This window comes from Cricetulus griseus, chromosome 3, assembly GCF_003668045.3.
Source record: "Cricetulus griseus strain 17A/GY chromosome 3, alternate assembly CriGri-PICRH-1.0, whole genome shotgun sequence".
In the NCBI taxonomy this organism is placed as follows: Eukaryota; Metazoa; Chordata; class Mammalia; order Rodentia; family Cricetidae; genus Cricetulus; species Cricetulus griseus.
The window spans coordinates 142360824-142386452 of NC_048596.1; the positions used below are offsets into that span (position 1 = coordinate 142360824).

At 37.0% G+C, this 25629-nt stretch overlaps 1 protein-coding gene across 1 annotated transcript in view; it reads right to left on the reverse strand.

Annotated features, from left to right (window-relative positions):
• The window catches only part of Luzp2 (leucine zipper protein 2), a 367538-nt gene that overhangs the window by 35128 nt on the left and 306781 nt on the right, over nucleotides 1-25629 (reverse strand). Inside the window, exons 8-9 of the mRNA XM_027404754.2 lie at nucleotides 15395-15469; nucleotides 9011-9175 (exon numbers count right to left, since the gene is read on the reverse strand). Of these exons, the coding sequence (XP_027260555.1) occupies nucleotides 9011-9175; nucleotides 15395-15469 (240 nt within the window). The remainder of the gene's footprint in view (nucleotides 1-9010; nucleotides 9176-15394; nucleotides 15470-25629) is intronic.

Sequence of the window (25629 nt, forward strand, 5' to 3'; positions counted from 1 at the left end):
AAAATAACTCTGAGGCAGACTAAGTGCCTCAGATGGTAAAAGTACAAGTCCCTGGTACCAATGGCAGAAGCAGATAATGGACTCCTGAATGTTGTCTTTTGACTTCCGTATTCACTTCATTGAACACACATGTATACCCCCCCCCACAATACACCAAACAACAACAACAACAACAAAAAAAAACTAACCAAAATTGCATCTGAAAACTATAATATTCAGTTAATTCTCATAACAGCCATTTCTGGGCAAAGGAATTTAGTCTCATATTATTAGTGAGAAATGAATTCAGAAACCCCCTTCTCACAGATAATTAGCATTTCAAAGCACTGTCTCAGACTCATAAGCTCAGCTGTAGACTCAGTATTTCTAAACATAGGCATACTACATATCATGGTGATAAATTTAGCAATACACACACTGGTTTATTAAGTGCATTGCTATGTGCTGAGAACCTTATTCTTAAAAAATGATCACAGTCTGGCTTCTAATTGCTCAAGGAGCCTGCACATTGAGAAACTGGAGCAAAACAGCATTTAATTGGTCTGCTTAACTACAGATTGGATCTTTCAAACATTGACACTTGGCGCTAGTTTCTAACATTGTTTTGTTTTGTTTTGTTTTTTGAGACAGAGTTTCTCTTTGTGACCCTGGCCATCCCAGAACTCACTCTGTAGACCAGGCTGGCCTTTGAACTCACAGAGATCCATGCAGCTCTGCCTCCTGTCCACTAGGATTAAAGCTGTGGGCCACCACCGCCCTGGTAGTTTCTAACACTTAACCACAGATTCTAACTGTTTTGTTGTGGTACCAAGCTGATGATGGGTGTGGGCTCATAAGGCCCCACCCCTAGCTGGTTAGCTGAAGGGTGACAGTTTTCTATAGGATTCTCACTACTGGCAGGTTGCCTATAGCCCAGCGAGTGACCCACATTTTTTGTGCATATTGGCAGCATTAATTAGCCATGAGCTAGTTTATTTAAATGAAGGCATGAAGTTAGGAGAGCATGCATTTTTGTGCTGTCCAAGGAGAGTTGGAAGGGGTAAAGGGTGGATATTATCATAATACATTTTACATTTGAATAAAATTATCAATAAATTAAAAAGGAAGAAAGTATCAGAAATATTAACAGAAATAGGAAGTAAAGGCGACACTGTATTCTTTGCACATGGTAACAAGGTTTTTCTCTGAATATTATGTGACTTCTGAGAATTACTAAAGGCAATATTCTCAGCAATAACATTTAGTTACAATTTAATTTTAGAAGGATTAAATTACTTCTATGCTTTTGTTGCTAACAAATTCTCTCTGAAACATTTTAAGTTTCCCAAGTGGTCAAAATCCATATCTTCCTCATCTCTTCTACCAAGAAAAAAATATTTATGAAGATGTAAACTTACCCCAATCCCAACAGCAAACCTCTGTATCCATACCACAAATAAGGTGCCACAAATGTCGTGCCTTACACTTACTGTTTCAAATAAATATTCTATAATTTATTAAATGTACATATTTATGTATATATAACACATACACTTATATAACCATCTTTTTGTGGTACTGTGGACTAAATACATGGCTCCCTACCACGGATCTCTGCTCAGAGTCCCAATATACATATTTTGCTTGCAACATATGATACATACCAATATATATTAATTGGCAGAGAAGGGACAGATCTGGTGGCAGGCATCAAACAAGGTATTATGACCTCATATGATCAAAATATAATCTAAATAATTTTCTCATGTTTCATACATCATTTTGATGTGTTTCATAAACATATGTATATTTTTCTTCATTTTTATCCTAATAATAAGTATGGATATAGACTATATTACATGTTTGTAGTATGCAAAGATGGTACAGGTGAGGTATAATCAACTGGCTAGCTAGTGAACACATCAAATGAGAAATTGCTTTGATCAGCAGTGGTGTAGGAGAAGATAAATGCTTGTATGGCATTGAATCTTTTCTTAATTCTAAAGGAGATCTCTTAATTATTTTCTGTCTTGATTAGGCATTTTGAGTGACTCCCAAGCTCATTTGTGTCCTGGATTAAATTTTAGTCTAGAATGTTGCTAGTCAACCTGGGCATTTTTGAAACATCCAATAATTTGAAAATACAGTCCAGCTTGAGAAGCTTGATCTGTGATGATTGCAGGTGCACTGTACTCATCGTTCTTAAGAATTACTTTGCCAAAGATTTTTGGCAGATAGGAAGGTAATAAAAACCCACGTTCACTAAGACTCTAGGCAATAAGCACTATGCTGTTTTTACTCTGATGCCAGGAAACTCCTGATTAGATCCCTGGAGCATGCTGCCATAAATAACTTTGTATTAAAAAAAAACTTTTAAAAATTAGCCTGTCCATGTTGAAATCCCAGGGCCATGCTGAGCCAGCTCTGACCCTTACTGGTTCCAAGATAGCTGGCTGTGTCCTCTGATGGACACTGCCTTATGGAAGTTGGCTGTGCCCTCCCCTTCACTTCCATGGTAGAGATAGCCCCACCTCTCACCACAGGCATGGGATAGCTGGCCTGATGGCATGGGCCTAGGAGACCTGGTTCTGCTCTGCAAGGTGGGTGGTCCTAGTGGCCCAACTGCTCAGCTACCACCCAGACCCACATCCTGGGTCTTGTATTGGCCCATCCTAACAGCTGCGTTATCTATGACCTGCTGGAATGCATGAAGGGACTGGTCATGTAGTATGATGACTAGGAGATCTCCACTACTTGGAGCAACAACAGGATTATCAAGAGAAGTTTAAATGGAGGCCCAGTGATGATGGTGTACCAGTAACCAGAGGCCTTGAACCAGAAAAATGACTCATTGCAATGAATATTTTGTGGGTGGGGCTGATTGTACAAAAAGGGTATACTGCCTAACACACTGTAGCCCCAAATGACACTAGTATGAATGAAGAGGTGTTGGAAAGATGGAGGAGTGAGGTGTTTTTTCTTTTGTTTTGCTTTTAATTATTTTTTGGGGGGGGACATACTGCAGGGGTGAGGGGCAGATGTGAAGGGGCAGGGAGGTGATCAGGATTGGAGTGCCTGATGTGAAATTTCCAAAGAATCAATAAAGAATTATGTTTTAAAAATTATCATATCATCCTCTTGCATTTATGGAACTCTTACAACTTTGGCCTTTACCCATGCAACTCAGCAGAATCCTAGATAGTGAGCTGTATTACAGAAAGACCAAGATCAACAAAATTTTATATTTTGGAGTGGATTAAAAACATGGGTCCCCTTAATGCAATTTCAGCATTTTCCTGGTCTAGTCTATCTGTGTTTCTTTTTCTGTGTTAATTGTTTATAGCATTGCTATAGTGAACCGGATGGTAAATGTATTTTCATATTTTTGTTTCACTATTATGCTAAAAGTAACATTACACTCTAGGAGTTAATATACATTGTGTCCTCACAGTGGGACAACTAAGGAATGGTACAGCTATGTTGAAAAATGACTGAGATCTTACTAAGAACTTTATTGTTTAAATAACTATTGTATTTTTATTTATGTGCATCTTTTTCTTAGAGTGTATCATCAGAGGTAATATTCCTTGGTGTTAAATTGCTAGTGAGCCACCTGACATGGCTTCTGGAGACTGAATTCAGGTCTTCTGCAAGAGCAGTGATTGCTCTTAATGACTGAGATATCTTTCAGCGCTTTTTATTTCATGTTTTTTTTAATTCCATGTTTCTTTGGTCTACATTCCCAGGGATCCAAACTACTACATGGTGAATTTTTTCACAGTATTTCCACAACAGGTTTACAAGGTTGGTGGTGATTTTCCTTGTATTTTTGTGCATAGACCTAAAAGACATAATATTACAAAAACATACATATTTTCACTGTTTAGTAGCCTATGGAAAACACACCAATTGTGTAGAAGGCAATCCACTTGAATGTAACATCCAATGAGTCATATTTTCCAAAACTATGTTGAGTAAGAAAATGAACACACACTAAATTCCATTTCATATTAATTCTCTGGAAACACCATGCCAGGCTGATCAAGAAGATAAGCCCAGTCACCTTTCTGAGGACAAGACAGTCCAAGGTGTGAGCTACAAGACTTGTGCTGTCACAGCAGTGGTGGCATAAAAATACCTTCCTGAGAAGGTAAGGAAAAATGCACTCATGTCAGAGAGACTGATGTATTAACAACTGAGGAGGATGCAATGATAGAGGGTAAGAAAGAACAACTGCATCTGCCTAGGAGAAACACAGGTGACAAGAACATTGTAGAGCAGGTAAGAGCTGTGGGACTAATGGTTCATATAGGAGACATGCTACAGTACAGGTAACAGGAACATTGGGGTGCAGGCAAGAGCTGTGGAACTGATGGTTCATAGAGCAGGCATGATATAGCAGCCAAGGAAATAAGTACAAAATGAGGAGAAAGCATATGAATTATGCTATAAATTTTCTCCAGTAAACTTACAAGACTGTAGTAGCATAATGGACACTTGGCTTCAAAATATATAAACGCATATATCACATGTACACAATGTATGCACATACAACACACACACACACACACACACACACACACACACACACACACTAATGTACTTGGATAGACACAGAGGCTTACATCATGAACCCTCTAGAAGAAATAAGTAATATCAAATGTTACCATTTGAGCTATTTTTGCCTTTTTCTATATAGAGGCATAAAATTGTTATTTCAGCTATGTTCACAAATTTCAAGGAGAGCCACACAAGGAATAACTGGGGAAGATTTTGAAGTTTGAGAAGGAAATCGGGAAGAAAATCACATCTATAGTAGTTTGAAGAGAAAAATAAAATACCAAGGGGGAAATAACTCTAAAATGGAAACTGAAAGACTAAAGAAAGAATAGAAGAGGGCACTGGAGAATGCAGACTACGCCCATGGCCAAGAATCAGCAGAACTAATATTGCTTAAATGGCTTTGTTACTGAAAATTAAAGTGATTTTTGAGTTGAATGCAACCTTGATGAAAATTGTAGTGACACTCTTCTCAGAGCTAGGGGAAAATGATAAAATTAATATACAAGTATAGATTATGCCAAATAACTCAAATGATACTGAGCAAAAGAAGGAATATTGGAGAGAAAACAAGACTTTATTGAAACTGTTCTGAAAGAACCATAGTAACAAAGCCAGCACAGTCCAGGCACCAAAACAGATAAGTAGGACAGTGGAAGAGAACAGCACATCCAACAATATATCTATACAGTGACAAATGGTTTGCTTTTTTTTTTTTTTGGTTTTTTGAGACATGGTTCCTCTGTGGCTTTGGAGGCTGTCCTGGAACTAGCTCTTGTAGACCAGGCTGGCCTCAAACTCACAGAGATCTGCCTGCCTCTGCCTCCCAAGTGCTGGGATTAAAGGTGTGTGCCACCACCGCCTGGCAACAAATCAATAAAGATATCAAAAGCATACAATGGAGGGAAAAATAGCCTTTTCAAACCTTGTGCTGAGAAAAATGGATATTAACACTAACAAGAAATAGGTTAGATCCCCATCTCACACCCCATACAAAACTATCCAAATGGAATAAGATGCTTAATATAAGACTTACTGCTTAGAAACTGTCATGGCATAAAACCATTTCAAGACAGTTTCTTAGACAAAGACTGTCTGAAAAGGATCCTCAAACAGTCCATAAAATAAAGCCGGTCCATAAAATAATAACTGACAAATGAGACTGTATGAAATAGAAGTGTTTCTGTTCAGCAAAGGAAACAATTAACATACGACAAAATGAGAGAAAGTCCTGGATACATATTTATTTAACAAGGGATTAAAATCTAGAATATATAAAGAACTCAACAAATTCATCCTTAAAGATAAATGAACAGATGAACTAGACAGCTCTCAAAAAGAAAGATATATGCTCTAGGTTCTCTGTAGAGAGTTCTTTTCAGTCAGAATGTCAATAATCCAGGAATCAAAGAAACAACACTGCCAAGAATATGAAGAAAGAACTGTTAGTCTTTGCTGGTGAGGATATAAAATATACAGCCAATATATGCAAAGAGGAATGGAAATTCCTTGTTAGTTGAAACTAGCACATCTCTCTTGGTATACTCCTGAAGTACTCTGTGTCTGAGTACCATAGAGATGCATGTATGATGTCCACATTCTATGGAGATGTACAAGCATCACATCCATTATAGCACTAATCATAGTAGTCAGAACATGGAACTGATTTAAATGCCAACCAACAGATGAACATCAAAAGAATATGTGATACTTAAACACAATGAGGGTCACTAAACCACAGAAAACAGGTTTATATTATCATCAGGAAAATGTGTGAAACTAACTCATAGTGTTAAACAAATAAGCCAGACCTAGTGAGAGAAATTACACATTTTCCTCCTCTCAAGTATTATATAGATAATGATGGAGATGATGGATTGGATAGATGGATAGATGAGTTATAGATGATAAGTTGGTGATGATAGATGATAGACAGCTAGATATATAAATAATACAGATATATATGTTCAGCTATGAATTTAGAGATAAAAGGTATTTGGAGAAGGATGACTGACAGGAGGAGGGAAGGGGAAAGGATGACTATGATGTGATTATTTAACAATGTACAAAAACTTATGTATATGGAAACATCAAACTGAAATACATCATTTTCTACATCATTTTTCAACTTTAAAATTAAAAATGCTAAGTGAAAATATATAATAATAATAATTGATGAAAATTGATGCAGTGGCATGGAAGACAGAACCCTATTTTAAGAGCTCATATTACTATAGCTGTCTCAGATCCCCCTAGAGGACAGAATTCCAAAGTTACAGAGAAGAGTGACTATTGGGCAGCTCTGGTTCAGGCACACCATTTCATGGACTACAACAAAAATTATGTGTGGGCCAAGCATTTAATTCCAGCCTTCAAGAGAAAAGGACTGACAGATATCTGTGAATCCAAGGCAAACATGGTATATGTAGAGAGTTTCTAGCTAGTCAGGGCCAGGTAGTGAGGCCCTGACTCAAACAAGCAACAAAGAAACTATATGTGTGTTGAGATTGTAGATATGTGGGAGAACATTTGCCTAGGTTGTGCAAGGCTCTGTATTCAATCTCCACCTTCATACACAAAGCACATTACTTTTCTTTTATAAAGAAAAAGTCTCTCATGACTGATGGGTTTGATTTTCTTGAATACACTACACCATGTTATATGATTCAGGACTAAGAACAATATTATCTGCAAGGGGCCTGGATAGAGATTATGCCCTGAGCACACATAAAACACAATTTCTGCCACTATTAAAAAGATAAAGAACACAGACAAAACATAAACATTAGACAAGCTTTTAATGCTAATCTCTAAAACACAATACTGTATATTACATTAGCCTAGATTTATTGAAATTCATCTTAAACAATTGGATTTTTTTATTATTGGTTTTTGAAAAATAAGCAATCTGAAAACTGCTTGCTTAAATCCTCCTTGCTCCATTCTGTGATACTCCAAGATAGATAATAAATATTTATTAATTTCAATGAGAGGAAATACATTTAATCCTAGGAAATCTATACAAGCAACACATAGTAATTTCCTCAATATATCCAAGGTCATAAAGAGCCGAGTTCTAATAATTCATTTAAGCAATATAGTTTGAGTTGGAGACAAAAGTCACATGCTCACAGAACTGAGGGATACTTGGCTGGAAGTCATTGGTTTTAGATGACATTTGCTTCTGCCCTAGACATAACACTAGAGGAAACAGGCAATGGTTTGCTCAGTGTGAGATTGTGTGACAAGTGTACATTTGGTCATTTCAAGAAATTTACTGAGTACCTTTTCTGGTGAACTAGAATAGTACAGTTCCACTTGTTTATATCATTTGAGATATAAATAATCCAATATTTTGAACCTGAAATTTTCAGGAAAAGAACAGGAAAAATGTATGGAAACATTTACTTTGAAATTATAAGTATTCTTCAACACACAATAAGAGCAAAGGTGATAAAAAGAAACATTTGAAATACAATTTCATGAATTTTTTACAAGAAAGTATGTTAATATATCAAGAGATTTCACAAACTACTAAATCTTTTATGCCCACAATTACAAGTAGCAATGTTAGAATAAGAAGAACAAGAAATAAGCAGAAATTAAGCTCGTCTGTAGCACAACACTGTGTTCACATCATATTCCTGTTGCTCAAGTGGTCTTAGACCTTACCTGTACAGCCTTGCATGTCTAGGTCAGGCTGCTGTGCATAACAAACATTCTAATCCCAACTGACTAGGGAGTCTGCTCCTTTAAGAGCACTGCCTCAAGTGCAACTCTTTTCTCCAACAGCCCTTTAAGGTTTTCTGAGTTTATTTACACATAGAACCCATGAAGCTGTTTCTGTGAAGACCAAAACAAATCAGGGAGGAAGCCACTGAGTCTCTGATGATAGTTAGCTGTTGGGAAATTTGTTGAGACAACTTACAGATCAGTTACTCTGAAACACAAAGGTACACTAAAATTCCTTAAAATACAAATTTTAAAGAAGTAAATGGAAGTCAATACAAAATTATCAATTGACTAACTCTGTGGTAAGGTCCTTCATATCAGAATATTTTACATACTGTAAAATGATTCTCATGGGCTGAATGTTATATACTTAATTTAAATGTGCATGTTTTTATGAGGATGTAGCTTATGATTCCAAAGAAGGTTCGTTGTTTGTGAGAATGTAATGCAAGTATATTTAAAAATTACTAAAAACTCATTTTTTATATTTTTGTTGTTGTAATGCCAACTGTAATTTCCTGCTTTGAATCAAGCTCTTTTATCAAAAATATTGCTTTCTGACAGCCTTCCCTGTGTGGCCATGGGGACAGCAGACTGAGTTGTTCTCTGCTGAGAGCTGCCTAATTGTTCCATGAATTTGTTGTCTTACATGGGTCTAGCATCTTGAGTATACAAAATGGAGTACACAGTGGATAACTACTTTAGTAGTCATCACTGCTAACACATGTATAAAATGTACCTTGCTTTTTGTCCTCGAATCTGGAATCTTGGAAGCAATTGTCCTGGGCTGATGCAACATCTGTGTTGGATTTGATGGGCTGAGACTCAAAGGAGGAGGCTGATCTCGGAAAACTGATGTCAAGCATAGTTGGACAGTCTCTTTCATGGCTTTCATCTGTGATTCCTGAGAGTGAGGGAAGAATTCATGTTTTTACCTGTCTTGTAACATTTCCCCACATTGGTAACATCCTACATTCACCCCATACAAATACAGACAGGTTTTCAAACGGAATTTCTCATTCTGCTGCAATGTGGTGTCTACAGTAGGTTCTCTATTTGAACACCTTGTGCCCAGCTGGAGGCATAGTTAAGGCTGTGGAGCTTAGGATGAGGGAATGGGACACTGGAAGACAGGCCTTAAGAGGAAATAGGATGGACATACTTCTGACCTGATTTTTGATCTCTGATTTGGCTCTTGCTCTCTGCTGTCTTGCTCTCCACTCTCACTTTCTTCTCCCTCCCTTTCTCTGTTCCCACTTCCTTAATCTCTTTCTGCTACCTGATCTAGTAAGATTTGATTAAGTATCCCAAGCTACCACCATTGCCTTTGAGAGCTATTCCTGCTACCAAGTATTCCCTCCCAGGATGACCCAGGAGTATCTCAGGCATTTTCATGAGCTATGAATGTGGTCCAATATGTTTATATACATGGTGTCATTTCACATTGTCAATAGTTTGTATACCCATAAAACCCCTCAAGCCATAAGTCAGACTAAATACTGATGGGGGATATACTTCTGTGTATGTTTATCTTATTGATTGTTTAATAAAGTTCTGCTTGGCCAATGAAATGGCAAGTTAGGCAGGAAAGGAGTCAAAGAGGATTCTGGGAAATGTAGTAGAGAAGTGGTGATCCAGGCAGGAAGTGACATAGCAAGGAGACTCATATTTAAAGAAGGAGAAACAGGAAGTGCCCCTCTTTTTTCCCCTCTGCTCCTGCTCCAGCGGCACAATGTGATCCACTGGCAAGGAGTGATGCCAATAAGGAGTCCGATAAGCTAAGTCTTATAACATATATAGATTTATGATAATTAAGACTGAGCTAACAGATGAGTAATCCTAGTCATTGGCCAAGCAGCATTTGAACCTAATACAAGTTTCTGTGTATTCTTTTGGGCCTAACTCGGGCAGTCAGCTGGCATAAAGCTCACACGTTGCAGTGGAGCTCAGGCAGCTTTTGGAAGAAAGATTTATCATAACAAAATACTTCTGTCTTTAAGCTGTTTTTCAACAGATATTTGATTGCATTGCTTAGAAAAATAACACACCCAGAAAGCTGATGCCAAGATCTCTTGCCACTATAAACCTGATTGTGTTGTCTCTAAGTCTTTGGAACTGTGTTGCTAGAAGATATGGAACAATTTGAAACATCAGGTAAGATAATTCTAAAAAACTAGAAGCAATGTTTGGTAGGTGGTTCTGGTGCGGGTAAGGAGGAGATGTATCCTAGCAGGAATGAGTATAGTGAACCTTGACTCAGGAGCCCTCAGAGGGCAAGAAGAATTGTATCAGACATTGGTTGAGAGGTCACAGATGCTAGATCCTGGTAAATACTCTGCCTGTACTCTGCTTCTACAATGAAATGCACATATGGACAAATTAAAAAACAATGGACTAACTGGTTTGAAGGAAAACATTACAAGTGGGCATGACATCAGGCTGTGGGAGGGATGTTATTCATTGTGTTTAGTGAGATTTATAATAGGTCTTCAAAGCAGGAAGTGCAGTAGAAGGATGTGACATATAAGTAGTTCAGTGAGAAAATGCATGCGAGTGTGGTTAAAGTGTTAGGCATGGGGCAGATACCAGTAAACTGCATATAGCTATTAAAAATAATGGCCCTGTTAAGGTGAAATTGCAAACTCTACATGGGGACAATAGGAAGGGATATTTAGGTTAAGCCCTTACATCTAGAAGGTTCTAGGGGAAACAGTATAAAATCACTTGAAAAGAGAATGCTTACACACAGGGAACTTCCAGGGTATCTTTTTGACATTCTTAGGTCTGGTAAGATGGCTCAGCAGTTAAGAGTGTATATTATTCCTGTAGAGGACTAGAGCTTGGTCCCCAGCATCAGAGCATCCAACACTGTCTTCTGTTCTTTGGTAGCATTGAATTTACATATAAAATACCCAAATCCACCACACCCATACACATAATTGAAAAATAAAAACAAATCTTAAATTGAAAGATGACCATTAGCCCTTAGCCTTTGAATATTTTGGGCATATTAAAGATTATGTGGTTTCTGAAGTTAGACTGACTAAAGCATTATCATGAGATGGCTATGAATATCAAGGTATAAGACTATAATGGAGGGTTTTGATACTGAGAACCTGCAGAAAGCAACACCATTTCCTGTTTACATGCATTTTGTCTTTCGTACTGTTCACCATTCATCTCACAGATGAGTCTTTGAGATATTTTGGTGTCTTTACAGTTGGTAAATAAATCTCTAAGTCAGAGCTATAATTCAACTCAGATTCTAGAAGTAATGAACAACCATGAAGTAGTGATTTTAAAGGATGATTTTTAAGTAAATATGATTTGATGTATTGTGAAAGACAGTGCATATACATACATTCAATTTTACTTTAAATTCTGTGTCAAATATAAGCACTCAGAGGCTCCTGACCTCATCAGGATATCTCCAGGTTGATATAGTTAACACTGTGTCTCTAACCATTCAAGTGGGGACAGAGAGTGATTTGTATTCTGCTTCAAGCTGTTCTTAACATGTTCCTTCCTGTGTTTCTTTCTTGGGACTACACCTGCACCAGGACCTCCTGTGTTACATTTTGGTACAGTTCTTTGTTGACAGTCTAGACAGATACTACCAGAGACCATGGTCTGGTGTTTGTCACCAGAATTAGTGCATTGTTTTTATATCAGCCTAATAGACTGCCTCTCACTGAACAAGCCTGTTTCTGATGCTCCCAGTGTTGTGTTCACACAGGTCCAGGGACAGAATCCAGACAATAACCTGACAGCAAAGTCCATTACATCATTATACTTCCAGGGTTGTCTATATTGAAGCTTCAGGCAACTATTTGCTTTGAAGTACACTACAGGTGATGTCCCTTACTGAAGTATGAGGTAATGTGTGTCACATGCTTTCTTCTGAATCTAAAGAACTATTCTTTTCTCAGCTCTTAACTTACCCTTTCCCTCCTTGCTCCAAACTACTACCATTCACTTTGCCTTCTACTCTTGAAGTTGTAGTATCTGTAGCTAAAATGCCCCATTTCTCAGGTTACTCCAGTTATAGCTGAATAAATAATTAATTTTTTGGAAACTCAGAATTGACTCATAGATTTGAGATTCTTTTAGTTATTTTCATATAATAAACTGGAACTTCTTCATTCATTAGAAATATCATTGAGGACAAAGTGAGAATGTGAAGATGTTCTCACAGTTTTTATGGGATAGTTAAGGTTATTTGAACATGAGGCACAGGATGTCAAAGGTGAACATGCACAAGGTATGAAACAGTCTGCTATAAAAGCAATAGAGAGTGGTGAAAAGCAGTATATTTAAACTGTAGTATTCTTTTTCATTCTAGATTGAGATAACCTCTCCACCTGAATTTAGAGCTACAGTTTTTAAATCTCAAATGCATCTTGGTCGATATTTGTTAAAATCAATCTCTAATAATGTGCAATTTTTATAGTTCTATGTAACAAAAAAAAGAGGTGACAAAATTATAAAGGCTAAAAAAATACTCATCACAAAAAGTAATCTTATCTCATTTACAAATAATACTAGCAGATAAGCTTTCTGTGTATTTTCTACATGACAGGCAATATGCCCATCAATCTAGTTATGCATATAACAACTCAAATCACTCCTAAGGTCTAAGTGTTATGGCTGACTGCTATGAAGCCTAGCACTGGGGAGATTTGAACATGGCCAGTCAACAAAGGTGATTGTTCAAACACAGGAGGACAGTCCTTGGAGGAAATCTAGCCCTAATTCCCAGATGAATATGTGCTGTGGCAGGGTATAGGCTCACTGCACAGTGATGCATATGAGTGACAAATAGTGGGACAATTGCACAGAGCTAAAGGTGAAGAAACAGCTCTGCAGTAACCCTGAGTTTTGTGCCACAGGACATTTCCAACCATTAGAGTGTGCCATGGCTCTGGAATTTGGTGTTATTCACAAGTACTTGTGATGCATAGATTAATTTTTCTTTTATTCTATTGTCTTGTGTGTCAGAAAGTATTATTTCCTGATTGGTCCATTTCATTTGATATCGGAACAAAGATCACATCCTATACAGTTTCTGATTCCTAATGTCCAACATAATAGCATCTCACAATAGCTATTTTGAAACCTAATAACCACTGATCAATTAAATAATTATATCATGTCAGATCAGGGAGAATATTTTAGATAGAATAATTCAATGGCCAGAAATGATAGTCTTGGGAGATTGCCTCAGGTCCTTGAAGACTCACTGTCTTCTTAGGATACAATACATTTTTTTTTTCAGAGACAGTGGCAGCAAAGACAGAGAATAATTTTTAAATGGGATCTAGGAAAATTGAATATTCCTCTTGGTTTTCTAATTCCACTAATTCTACAAACGTTCCATGTCTTTTATACAAAGTGACAGAGCATGAATTGTATGAGATGAGGTGACCGTCACTGGAAAAACCTTGAAATTAAATTTTTTATAAAACTAATTTTGGTAAAATGAATTTTGCCTGATCTACTCCAAAGAATAGAAGCCAGGCTGCTCTGAACTATTAAATGTTAATAACTTGGATAAATTAATAAATGGTAATTCCAAAGGACCAAGGTTGGTGATATGTCTACTTACTTCTCTGAATATTCAAATTGTCTCAGAGCTCCAAATCTTAGAAAGAAACATCATTAACAGTCAGGATATGTCTTTCCTAATTTCTCTATTGTGACACAGTCTACATATTTGAGATGCTCGGTATGTCAGCTGCGAAGATGTTTGGATCATAACAAAGCAAAGCTATATGCTTATGAGAAGCAGAGTCCCTACTCAGTAAATTTTATCTGGGTCTTTAAACCTACCATGCAGTGCCAGGTATATGACACAGTATCAAAATATCTGTACAGTATCGGGTTTCCTAAAATGTGAAACCTGAAGGTCTTCAAAGGGAGTCAACTCTACATAGTTTCTCTCCTGTCTATCCCACATCAAAATACCCACAGTTCATGTTGGGCAATTAGGAGTCAACCTCCTTTCTTTACAAATTGTGAGTTAATATAATAAATTATTGAAGAAAATAACTTCAAAAAATTCACTGGTGTCCCTGTTCAAATTTAATCAATAAAATTATTACTAAACTGTTGCACAAACATAGAAAGTTCTTGACAGAAGGCAGAACCATTTAAGTTTAGCCAGCTAATTTTGAGAACTACAGGCTATGCAGAAAATATATGTACAAGGTTAGCAGCAGTCTGAATTGAATGTGGAAAGATGTCCTCATAACCACTTAATACAGTTGTATTGTACATAAAGTACAGACAGATAAATATTTATATTAAAAATAAGTATGCAGGTAGAATGTACCTAATGTCTATATTTACATATATACTGCATGCATAACATACATGCAATGTTTTACATATATATAAATATATATATTAGTACAGACTTATTTTGCATTTATTCAATAAGTAGAGGATGAAACCTGGTACATGCAAGTGTTCTTTGCAGCCATCTGCACTATATTTCTTAAAAAACAAATCCAAAATTTTAATATTTCTTCTTTTACTTATTCTACCACCATAAATACTTTAAATGTTTCTCATGTGTTTGAATAATTATTATTTATGGACAAAATGCATTTTATTTGCAATTTTATGTTTTATTGTATAGCCATACTTTCAAAGTATGGCTATACAAAATATATGAAGTCCTATATTATCTGTTATTGACAATATTATGTGTAATGTCCTTGTACACATTTCCAAGTTCTCAAACATGAAGTAACAGTTTTAAGGCATATGCATGTAAGAGACATTTTTATCAACTCATGGTAACTTCCATTTTCTTTGTTTCTTCCAGAGTTAGTAGAGAACAGCACAGTTTCCACATTAAGCATGCCTATCCATACTGTTATGGAATAAATGTGTCAGCAAGATAAAAGAAAACTGTAGTCACAAACCCAAAGAATTCACTCTGTTTACTGTGGCAGAAAGAATGAGGAGAGCATGGAGTGCAGGAAGACATCACACATTCCTGAGGTCTGTGATCAGCTTTTGTGCAGTGTCTAGAAATGCACTGGACAACCACAGGCAGCAGTTAACACACTCTGTGGGCTGTAAGGCAAGTGGTGATGGCTCCCAGATGGGAACTTACCCTGTCAAGAGCTGCTTTCTCAAGTTCATTTTTGGCTACAGCTAACTTTTGTTCCAGTTCGGTGAGCTGTTGGGCCTGTAACAGGGAAGAAAAGCAGAACATTTTAGGAAACCCTACAATCTATACACTTGTCCTTTACTGAAAAAAATAAAAGAAATGGAATAGAGCCCGTTAGTTTAATTTAAAATTTAGATTATAAATACAAAGTTACATAGTCGTTTGATATGTATGCAGAGAACACTGTGATCTGAATGAATGAGGACTAAAGTCTCGTGGTTGAACCACTTTGTAAAGACTAATTCAGACTTTCTTATGTTTGTAAGTCCTCTTATCACAGATGTTTCTAGTCCTTGGGGACTGAACTGTATTTCCACACCTTCCTGTGTTGATGCCTGATTATCCTTTTGAGTTTTAATTATTTATTTGGTGATAGAGCAATTGAGAATATAATAAGGTGTAAAGGTTCTCTATCTGTCTCTCCCTCTCTAATTTATAAATATCAAACACTCAATGTGATGGTACCATCACCAAATCACCAGGACAGTAAACATACTCTCCAAACAATGAATCAAGAAAAACATGAAAATGATAGTCTAAAGGTTAGAAGCTTGGGCTATCTGAAGGGCTCCTGGCAGTAGGACCAGGATCTATCCCCAGTGCATGAGCTAGCCTTTTGGAGCCCATTCCCTATGGTGGAATGCCATCCTCAGCTTTAATGCGGGGTTGGGGAGGGGCTTGGTCCTGCCCCAACTTAATGTGACAAACTTTATGGATTACTCATGGGAGCTCTTACCTATTGGGAGGAGTGGATAGGATGTATGCTTGGGGGGAGACAAGGGGGCAGAAGGAGGAGGTATTGGAGGGAGAACTTTGGTTGAAATATAAAATAAAAGTAATAATACTAATACTAATACTAATACTAATACTAATAAATGATATTGTAGTCTTGAGAGCTGTGCAGACATGTTTCACATGAGCTGTCCAGACTGCAAAAATCTTTTTGTGGTATTCCAATAAGATTAAAATTGCAGTAGATGATCTTTTTCATTTTAAGACTTTACCCCATGTCACTGTATCCTAGCATGTTTCTTCATTTCTTCAAATGTGGTAACTGGGCTCTTCAGTGAAAGCAACAGTGACTTCATAATTGAAAGATGTATATTCTACAAAAACACCAAGCTAGCTGCCATAACATATATGCAGAGAACTGCTGAGTGGGAGGGAGCATGTGTGTCTCTGACTCTTTTGACTGCTCTTAGAACTGTTTTCTTCTTTCGTGGTTGCCTTGCCCAGCCTTCATATGAGGGCCTTGCCTTTTCCCATTGTATCTTGTTTTGTTGTATTTGGTTGTTGTCTCTGGGAAGCCTGCTCTTATCTGAAGGGAAAAGGAGGGGGTTGTGGATCTGTGAGAGAGGGGGGTGTTGTTGAGAAACTGGGAAGAGTGGGGGGAGGGGAAACTGTGGCCAGGATGTGCTGTATGAGAGAAAAATCCCTTTTCAATAAAAAGAAAAAAGAAAGATGTATATTCTAATTTTGCCTTAGCTATGCAATCTTGGAAAACAGTTGACACTTCTAAACAAAAGGTGAGAACAATTTTCTGTCCTAAACCATCACTGAATGAGCAGCATGCAGCTTGGAGAAGTTCATTGCCAACAAACACATAGTATTTGCGCCATTTCAGTTTATAATTCTCTGAGTGTATTCCTTCCAGTTTATTTTGGTTTATATTGAGAGCAGGAAAAATTAAATATCTTTATTTCAATTTGTGTTAGTAATGCTGCCGTCTTATTCCCTATCAGGATTAATTCAATCATTTCCTAATATAAACAATAGTGACCTTGTAATACATGTGAAACATGGATTGTGTGTACTGATTACATAATGAAGAAAAATAATGTCAAAGACAAAATGGTTTCCTACCAGTACATATATCATGTGTGTTAATAATGACAGCTGTAACTAAGAGAATGAAGTTAAAGGAAGAGATGGGGAATCCAGGATCTACATTAATCACTTCTTCCTTAGCTGGAGAAATGGCTTGGCAGTGAAGACTCACTATTCTTTCAGAGCACCAAAGTTCAGTTTCCTTCAGCCATGTAAGGTTGCTCACAATGTCCCATACCTCTAGCTCTGAGAGATCCAATACTTGTTTCTGGCCTCCATGCTCACCGTTTACTAGTACTTACTCATGTACAGATACATACGCATGCATAGAAACTTTAAAAGTAATTAAAACCTTTACAAAATAAAGTTGATCTTGACCCCTTTGCTCATATAACCCGTCCTCCCATTCTTACACCAGAGCTGGTGGAACCCCTGTGCTCATATAACCTCTCCTCTCCCTCTCTCTCTCTTATACCAGAGCTATTGGGAGCTCACTGACTCTAGAATGACAGCTGGGAAACCTGTATAGGATTGAACTAGGCCCTCCGAATGTGAGTGACAGTTCTATGGCTTGGGCAGTCTATGGGGCCACTGACAGTGGGACCAGGATTATCCCTAGTGCATAAACTGGCTTTTGGGGGGCCCATTCTCTATGGTAGGATACTTTGTTCAACCTTGATATAGGTAGGGAGGGACTTGGTCCTGCTTCTACTTGATATGCCAGTTTGTTGATTTACCCTCTCTGAAGAGTGGATGGAAGTTGGGTGGGTGGGAGAAGATGGGGGAAGGGGAGTGGGGAGAGAGGGGAACAGTAATTAGTAGGTAAAATGAAAAAAAAAACTTTAAAATAAATATTGAAAAAATAAAATTGAGGAAAAAATCATTCCTGTGTTTGGTCCCGTGTCTTGTAGTTCTTCCTATCAAGAAAGTGTTTATGTTCTTGATTCTGAATGAGCTTTTGTAGGTTCTAATGCCTTTCTTGGCCATAGAAATACAGGAAAGTATTTAAGAACCAAAGTGAAATGGACACAGCAAACTTCCTGTGGGAGTGCAGTGGCTCTCCTTATGCCCCCATGAAGAGTCCAAATTGAGATTAAGCCCAAGTGAAAATAGACTAGTGGAAGTATACAACCATGCATACACCCAGCCAACATCACTGGCTCCCTTCCAACACATAGGTACTTGTAATATATCCTTAAACTTCTGGTTCTTTCTACCTTTGAGTGCAGGTGGTGTCACAGTACAGCCTATCATTATAAATGAGAATCATCAAGACAGCTCTTCTGAAGAGCAGAAACCTGAACTGTGGAAGAAGCAAATCATAAACTGGATGCTCAAGACTTCCAATGCAAATAACTATTGTGCTCTTGAAGAAAACTAAATCTGTTTACATAAAACACATATCAATCAAAAGACAAGTAATAAAACAGGGCTGGGGGAGACAGATATGGCAATACTTTGTCATACAAATGTATACTTTTAGAGCATTAAAATAGGGATGTATGAAGGCTTGCAAGACTGCACTTGAATGTGACACCCTCCAGTCATCTGAATAGGTGCTGTTGTATTCAGTGAATGGGTTATCTCTATGAAGACCTCCATTTTTCTCCATCTGAGAGAAAATTCCAGCTTCTTCATTTGGAAATTATTGCCCAGCCTTGTCAACCTAACTATACAGGGACAACAGATCCAAGATGGAAGGAGACAAGTTCTCTTGATCAGTGGATGATTAGTTTTAGAACATTGAGCAAAGTATTTAATTCCTACAAGTCCAAGTTTCTTTTTCTATATACAATAAAGATATCTGTAAAGTAATTAAAGCAATAAGAGCAACCCAAAGTAACATACCAACAAGGAAGGTACTTTGTTGACCTCCATTTATAGGTTATGAACTGGAGCCAGTGTAGCAACCTAGCATGCTCATTTCAGGACAAGAAATATGAATTCCAATAAAAGAGAACATTTGGGTTTGAAACAATTATTTCTAGCCACCCAATGGTTTTCAGTGTTTTTTTTTTTCTTTTACCATTTCTGAGATCTCTCTGAGTATGAGCAAGCTCATAAGTCAGAAGTTATAAAGAGATTAAGGAAAAGTGATGGCAAGAACTACAAGATTCATATCTACTGATATGTTGTCTTGGTTTTTAAAAGAGCAGTTTTTATGTAAATTCACACACTGTGTCTCTATTATATACAAGAAAGTTTCTGTAATAGATACAACACCAGAAGACTTATGTTAGTCATGGCACTTAGCCAGAGAATAAACTGGTTAATAAAGTTAACTTTATAAAGTTTACTTGAGAAAACATAATGCATTATAAATTAAAATATGATGCCACCTCAGAAAACCCAGTATTGATTCCAGAGGCACTTTGATTCTCAGACAATCACTAATTAATATTTGTGACAAAATTAATTTTTTCTAAGTCTGCAAAGAGTGAAAAATCAGAAGAAAAAAATCATGCACAATTAAAGTTGCCTTATGAAATCTGACTAGCTAAACCAGAGTTGAGTGTTAGTGACAACTGACAGAGGCAAGACATCTCAGTGTTCCTGAGAGAGTCAGACAGCAGCATAACCAAACCTTCCATTTTTCTTATAGATACACTTCACTAGGAACTGTAAACTGATGGTGGGATATACATTTTATTTCCTGATTGAGGCCCTAATCCTATGTGGTCAGCTCTAAATACTTGTAAATAAGGGCAAAACTAAATGGATTTGGTAGTGTGTGTGTACAGCAAGAATAACTATAGAAGAACAGGTCATGAAGAGAGGGGATGGAGCATGGGAGGAGTCAGTGAAATGAGACAAAAGGGTCGATAAATGATGGCAATACAGTGTATTTGTGTATGAGATGCTCACATAAAGAAAAGGAAACAATGGCATGTGTGCTGACTGCTGACGTTAGTGTCATTTCTGGATTCATTTTTCTAAAACTGTGACTTCAAATTTTCCATACAACTCTGAAGCTCTAGCTGTCAATGTGCCTGAGAACAAGACTTTCCTAGCATTCTCATTACTGCTTTTCCTTTTTCCTTCCTTATTTTGTTGTAAGAATTCACCTTCACATCAGCTGGACAATAAAGAATAAAGTAGTTTGGTGCTCAATGCACAAGCTGTGACTTTCTTTCTAAGAGCATAAAGATTGACCGGTGCACAAATGGGCACATTTTATTTGAACTTTCCTGGAATTGTTTTATAAAATATTTGCACATGACTAAATCTGTGAGGGTTTAATCCATCATATGTTAATATGTAAATATGTTTCTGGAAATCTTGTTGATAGGATTATTTCTATTCACTCCCTATACTTTCCTCCAGGTAAGCATAGTCTTGGCTCTGCCTTCTCTAACAGGCTGCTCTGAAGTGTAAGCTATGTAAAATGATTTATATATTTTATGACTAACTTCCTCTGGAAAGAAAAATAATTTTAACTTTGAGGATGATAAGGTTTTAAACACAAATTGAGCACTTTGGGAAGCAAATCAGAAAATCGTATTGATAAAGGGGGCATAACTTACATCCTTTTGTCTGGTCTGAGCTGTAAAATTTGTTTTCACAATTCTGATAGCCAGTTGCTGGTGCCAAGATCCTCATTAATGAAAGAGACACAAAGCATTCAGAGGTGTCCAAGTAATAGATCCTTAGGTAAATTTTTAATAAATGTTAGAGTCCTACATAGGAAATCATTTTTGTTGGTTTGTTTTCTGAAGCCAAGAAAATGAAATCTAAGTCTGTATCTAATCTTATACAAACGATAAAATCTAGAATATATTGTGTGTGAGTTTGCATGTCATGAGTGTGTGCATATGTGTATATGGGTTTGTGCTTTGCCTGTTTGTGTATGTATACATGTTTGTGTTTTGTGTGTTTGTGCATGTGTTTGCATGCATGCATGCGCGCCCGTGTGTGTGTGTGTGTGTGTGTGTGTGTGTGTGTGTGTGTGTGTGTGTAGGGGTGTGTGCGTATGGTTTCATTGCAGAAATCCTGAGACTGAAGTTCCTCTTAGGGCATGAACAACAGTAACTCTACTACCACATTCTGTAGATTAACTAAAATAAAAGCTAATGGCATAAAATTTATAATCTGAATCATAAGTTAACACCATTTTTCTCTGAGCCTCGGATCTTCTTATGGTACCACATAAGTTAACTCGAGAAAGAATACAGTATGATGTTAGTTATCTTTTTAAAATGAGGAAAACTGAGAGAGATTAATGAAATATCTTGCTTAATATCACACAGTTGTAGAATTTGAATAAAGCAGATTTAGAATTTGAATATGTGCATCCTGGATCTACATCTGTACTCATAATCACTGAAGAAATTCATGTATAGAATTCATAACTAAATTATGTGCATGTATTCAGTAGCACATGCTCAAAATCTACTAATACACTATATAATTTGAAATGTTTCAAGAAAAAATAGATGACTGGGGTAATGTAGTATGATTACACTTTTCTCAGAGGGAGAATGATGAACCTGTGAAAGAGATGTTTTTTAAGATTTCTTAAAGAGATTTTTGGTTGTTTATTTTTGTGTATGTATGTGTGCCAGCTTGGGTTTGTTTGGCATGAGTGAGAAGATATTCAAAGAAGCCATAAGAGGGTATTAGATTCCCTGAAACTGAAGCTGCAGACAGCGTTGAGCCAACAAATCTAGACTAGATTGGTCTCAGACACTGATTCTGTGTCTTCAGGAAGAGAAGTAAGTAATTTTAGCTGCTGAAACATTGCTCCAGCCCCAAGAGATACTCTTAATTGCCAAGTAGAAACTGGGCAGCTTGATGAAAAGACACTATTGTATTTTATGCAGATTGTCCATGAGCATATAAGAACACACCTCTTACACTCTAGTCTTAAACTGGTTTTTGTGGATCACTCTAGAGACACACAGAACACCACACTGCATCACTATATCACCTTCATCTCTAAGTCACATTTACCATACAGTTATACAGCAGGCAAAATCACAAATGCCATTCTGCTACTTAACCCTACTCTCATAGAAGTACAACATTTTATTGTCAGTATTAAGTGTGGCCATCAGGTTATTTGATGTACTGTCTGCCCTTTTCAGTATTAATAACTTGGGAACATGTCTGAAAAAGATAGCCAACACACGTATGAAACAAAAATGAGTTCCCAAATCAAACGGAGACACCTTAGAATTATAGCAGGGTATAGAGCTACTAAAGCTAATTTAACAGATCAATTTATAAAATTCAAGAAGACTTTCCCTTGAGAAGTATGTTTATACATAAATTTTCAACTTCAAATTTCTGTAAATATAGTTTATTTTCTTCATGAAAAAGTGAATAGCATGTGGCCAGCCTGTCCTCTGAAAGAAATTACACTTGAATACATATCTATGGCCTTGAAATTTATTCCCTTAACTCCCAGACCTCAGAAAGAAAGTCTATTTCATAGTGACTTATTTTATGAAAACTCAAAGCTCAAACCTGAAGATGAGGATATAATAAAATATTTTTTTTTACTCAGAGTGGGGCTTATTCAATATTCAGGTTATCCCAAAGCTCACTATGTAGTTTGGGCTGGCCTCAAATTTATGGCAATCTTCTTGTCTTAGCTTCCAAAATGTTGGTATTATAGTAATGAGACATCACAACTGCTTTGGAATCAATATGGCCTTTTAAAGGAATCAGTCAACTAGGCTCTCTGTCAACAGTTACAATTATGTTAAACCATTTAATTAAAAGGTAGTAGTGGTCAATAGAAGCTTTTGGTTAGTCATGTGTAGATAAGAAAGGCTGAATAGAAAGTGGTCAATAGGTAATGGTCGACAAATAGATACTGAAAGATAAAGGCAACCAGTGGGCAGATAGTGATAATAGGTGCTGATGGGTAGGTATGAGTGGATACTGATGGATTGAGGCTGGCGGACAGCTAAGTGTAGATGAATACCTATATATGGTTCCAATTAGACAGGTATAGATTGGTGGATAGGTGATGATGCATAAATAGTAGTACATAGTTATGGATGAATTGGCAGAGGTTGTTACATGCTGGTGAATAGATGCTTGTGGACAGGTAAGGGTGGGTCAGTATTTGGAGACAGTTTCTTGTGAATAGGTGCTGATGGATAGGTCCTGATGGGCAGGGACTGGTGGATAGGTACTGCTTGTTGGTAGTTAAGTACTCATATATAGGTGCTGGCCATTACTACAAGAAAGACCTACTTTCTCTTTCTTTCTTTTCTCTCTCTCTTCCTCCCTCCCTCAACTAAATGAAGATATTGAAATAAAGGCCCACTTTATCTCCCTCCCTCTTTCCCCCTCCCTCAACTATGAAAATAAAGTGTATTTTTCCTCTCTGTAGTGCAGTATGAATATGTTTGCGTATAAATTTAAAAAAACTTAAGTATTCACTGTTTCTTGAACAAAAGGTAACAGCATGAAACTATTACTCGTATGAAAGAAAGCAAAACAGAATCTAATACGTAATTTAGAGTGGGTTCACAGGAGACTTGGAGATTTTTGTATTCAAACAAAATCTTTAATCAGCTCTTACATTTTAAGTTAGCAAGAATAAAGCAATTTCCTTAAATTCAAAAACCTTATATTCAAAGTATACATTGTTCATTTATGTAACTGAAGAATTGTTAAATCCTATTCTTCTAGACATGGCAGAGTAAGCAGAACTATAATAGTCCTCCCACAAACAGCTGACTCGCAGCTGTGCCTGATGGGCTATTGATACCAGAAACATGGAATGTCCTCTAAATGCATCTGTTTTCTAACTGGGGACCATTTCCTGACCAGAGTCTCAAGAGCTGTGACCCTAAGGGTTTATATTTATGCAACAGTGTTAATGCACTTCCTCAATAGTTCTGAATTCATCACTTGAACGGTAAATTTATCATTCACATATTGAAACAATGTAATTACATTGGTGATCTATTTAAGCATCAGAACTGTCTTTACTGGTATAATTTACAGCAGTTTTCTATGACATAATTTAAAGAATATTTGGACTTAGGTGCATTCTTGATCTTTCAGTCTACCTTATAGTTCATTGAATGCGGCAAATTTTTATGTATCTGAGGGTTTTCAAGTGAATCTATTTCTCTGTGTCAAATCATGGGAAACTCCTTGTCATCATTCACGACTTGTTAATTCCTGAATTCCTTCTTTCACAGATGAAAAGCTAGTCCTGAAGCTGGAGAGAGGGAGCAGTGGTTAAGAGCATACTTCTTGCAGAAGTCCCAAGTTGGGTTTTCATCATTCACATCAAGTGGCATACAACCAACTAAAACTCCACCAACAGGAGGTCTGACAGCATCTTCTGGACTTTGGGCGTCCCTGCACATTCATGTGCTCAAACCTATACACCTGCACACACACCACACACACCATACATACCACACACACAAACACACACACACACACACACACACACACACACACACACACACACACACACAAACACTTAGAAATTTAAAAATAATTTTAAAAAGGAAATTCTCATAGATATCTTTACTGGACTACAAATTTATCACTAGCATTATAATATTATAATATTATAATATTCTTCAAGGGAATGTTGTATATTTTTCTTCCTATTTCTCATACTATTATAATATTCAAAATATAAAATGATTTGCTACGGAACAGACATGATCCAAAAAATACATAACTTTGTCCTAGGTTCAGGAAAGTCCTAAGGGTTTCCTGATAGACAGCACTTTTTAACAGTCCAAAAGTTTCTAATCAGAATTCTGGTGAATGCTCACTCTGAAGCTGGCTTGCCACTCTCCTGTAGATTCAGCCAGGAGAAGAACAATGAGCCCAATTCAATTTGGACAGTTTAGCGCTCACATTTTGAGCCAGAGAGAGATTAGCATGATGTTGGAAACTCATATTTTTGGTCTCTCATGGCATTGGACCAAGGGTGCCACATGACATACAGCCCAGCAGTGGGTCTTACTGTCATTGTGAATCAAACTCTGAACTATTGCCAAATAATGCCAAGGTCTACAGCTGTACCCAAAAGCAGAGGGGAAGTATAATATGAAAAGTTCAGTACTTTAATGTAATATATAAGAAACATTTCCATGGCAGCCTTCTAATAATACTACCCACCCTTATAAATTTCATGGACTCCATCCAGGCTCAAGATAAAGACAGGTGAACTTCACCTAGCTGATCCACATAGGTATTTCCAAATTATCAGGGCAACACAATCAAGTCAATCAGATAAAAGTGATTGCCATTTATTGACCTACGTGCCACGAAGAAGATGGAAAGTATTCCAGGGGACAGATGTAAATAAAGAAATTGATTATTCACCAACAAATATAAAAGTGTCCCAATATTTGAACAACTTC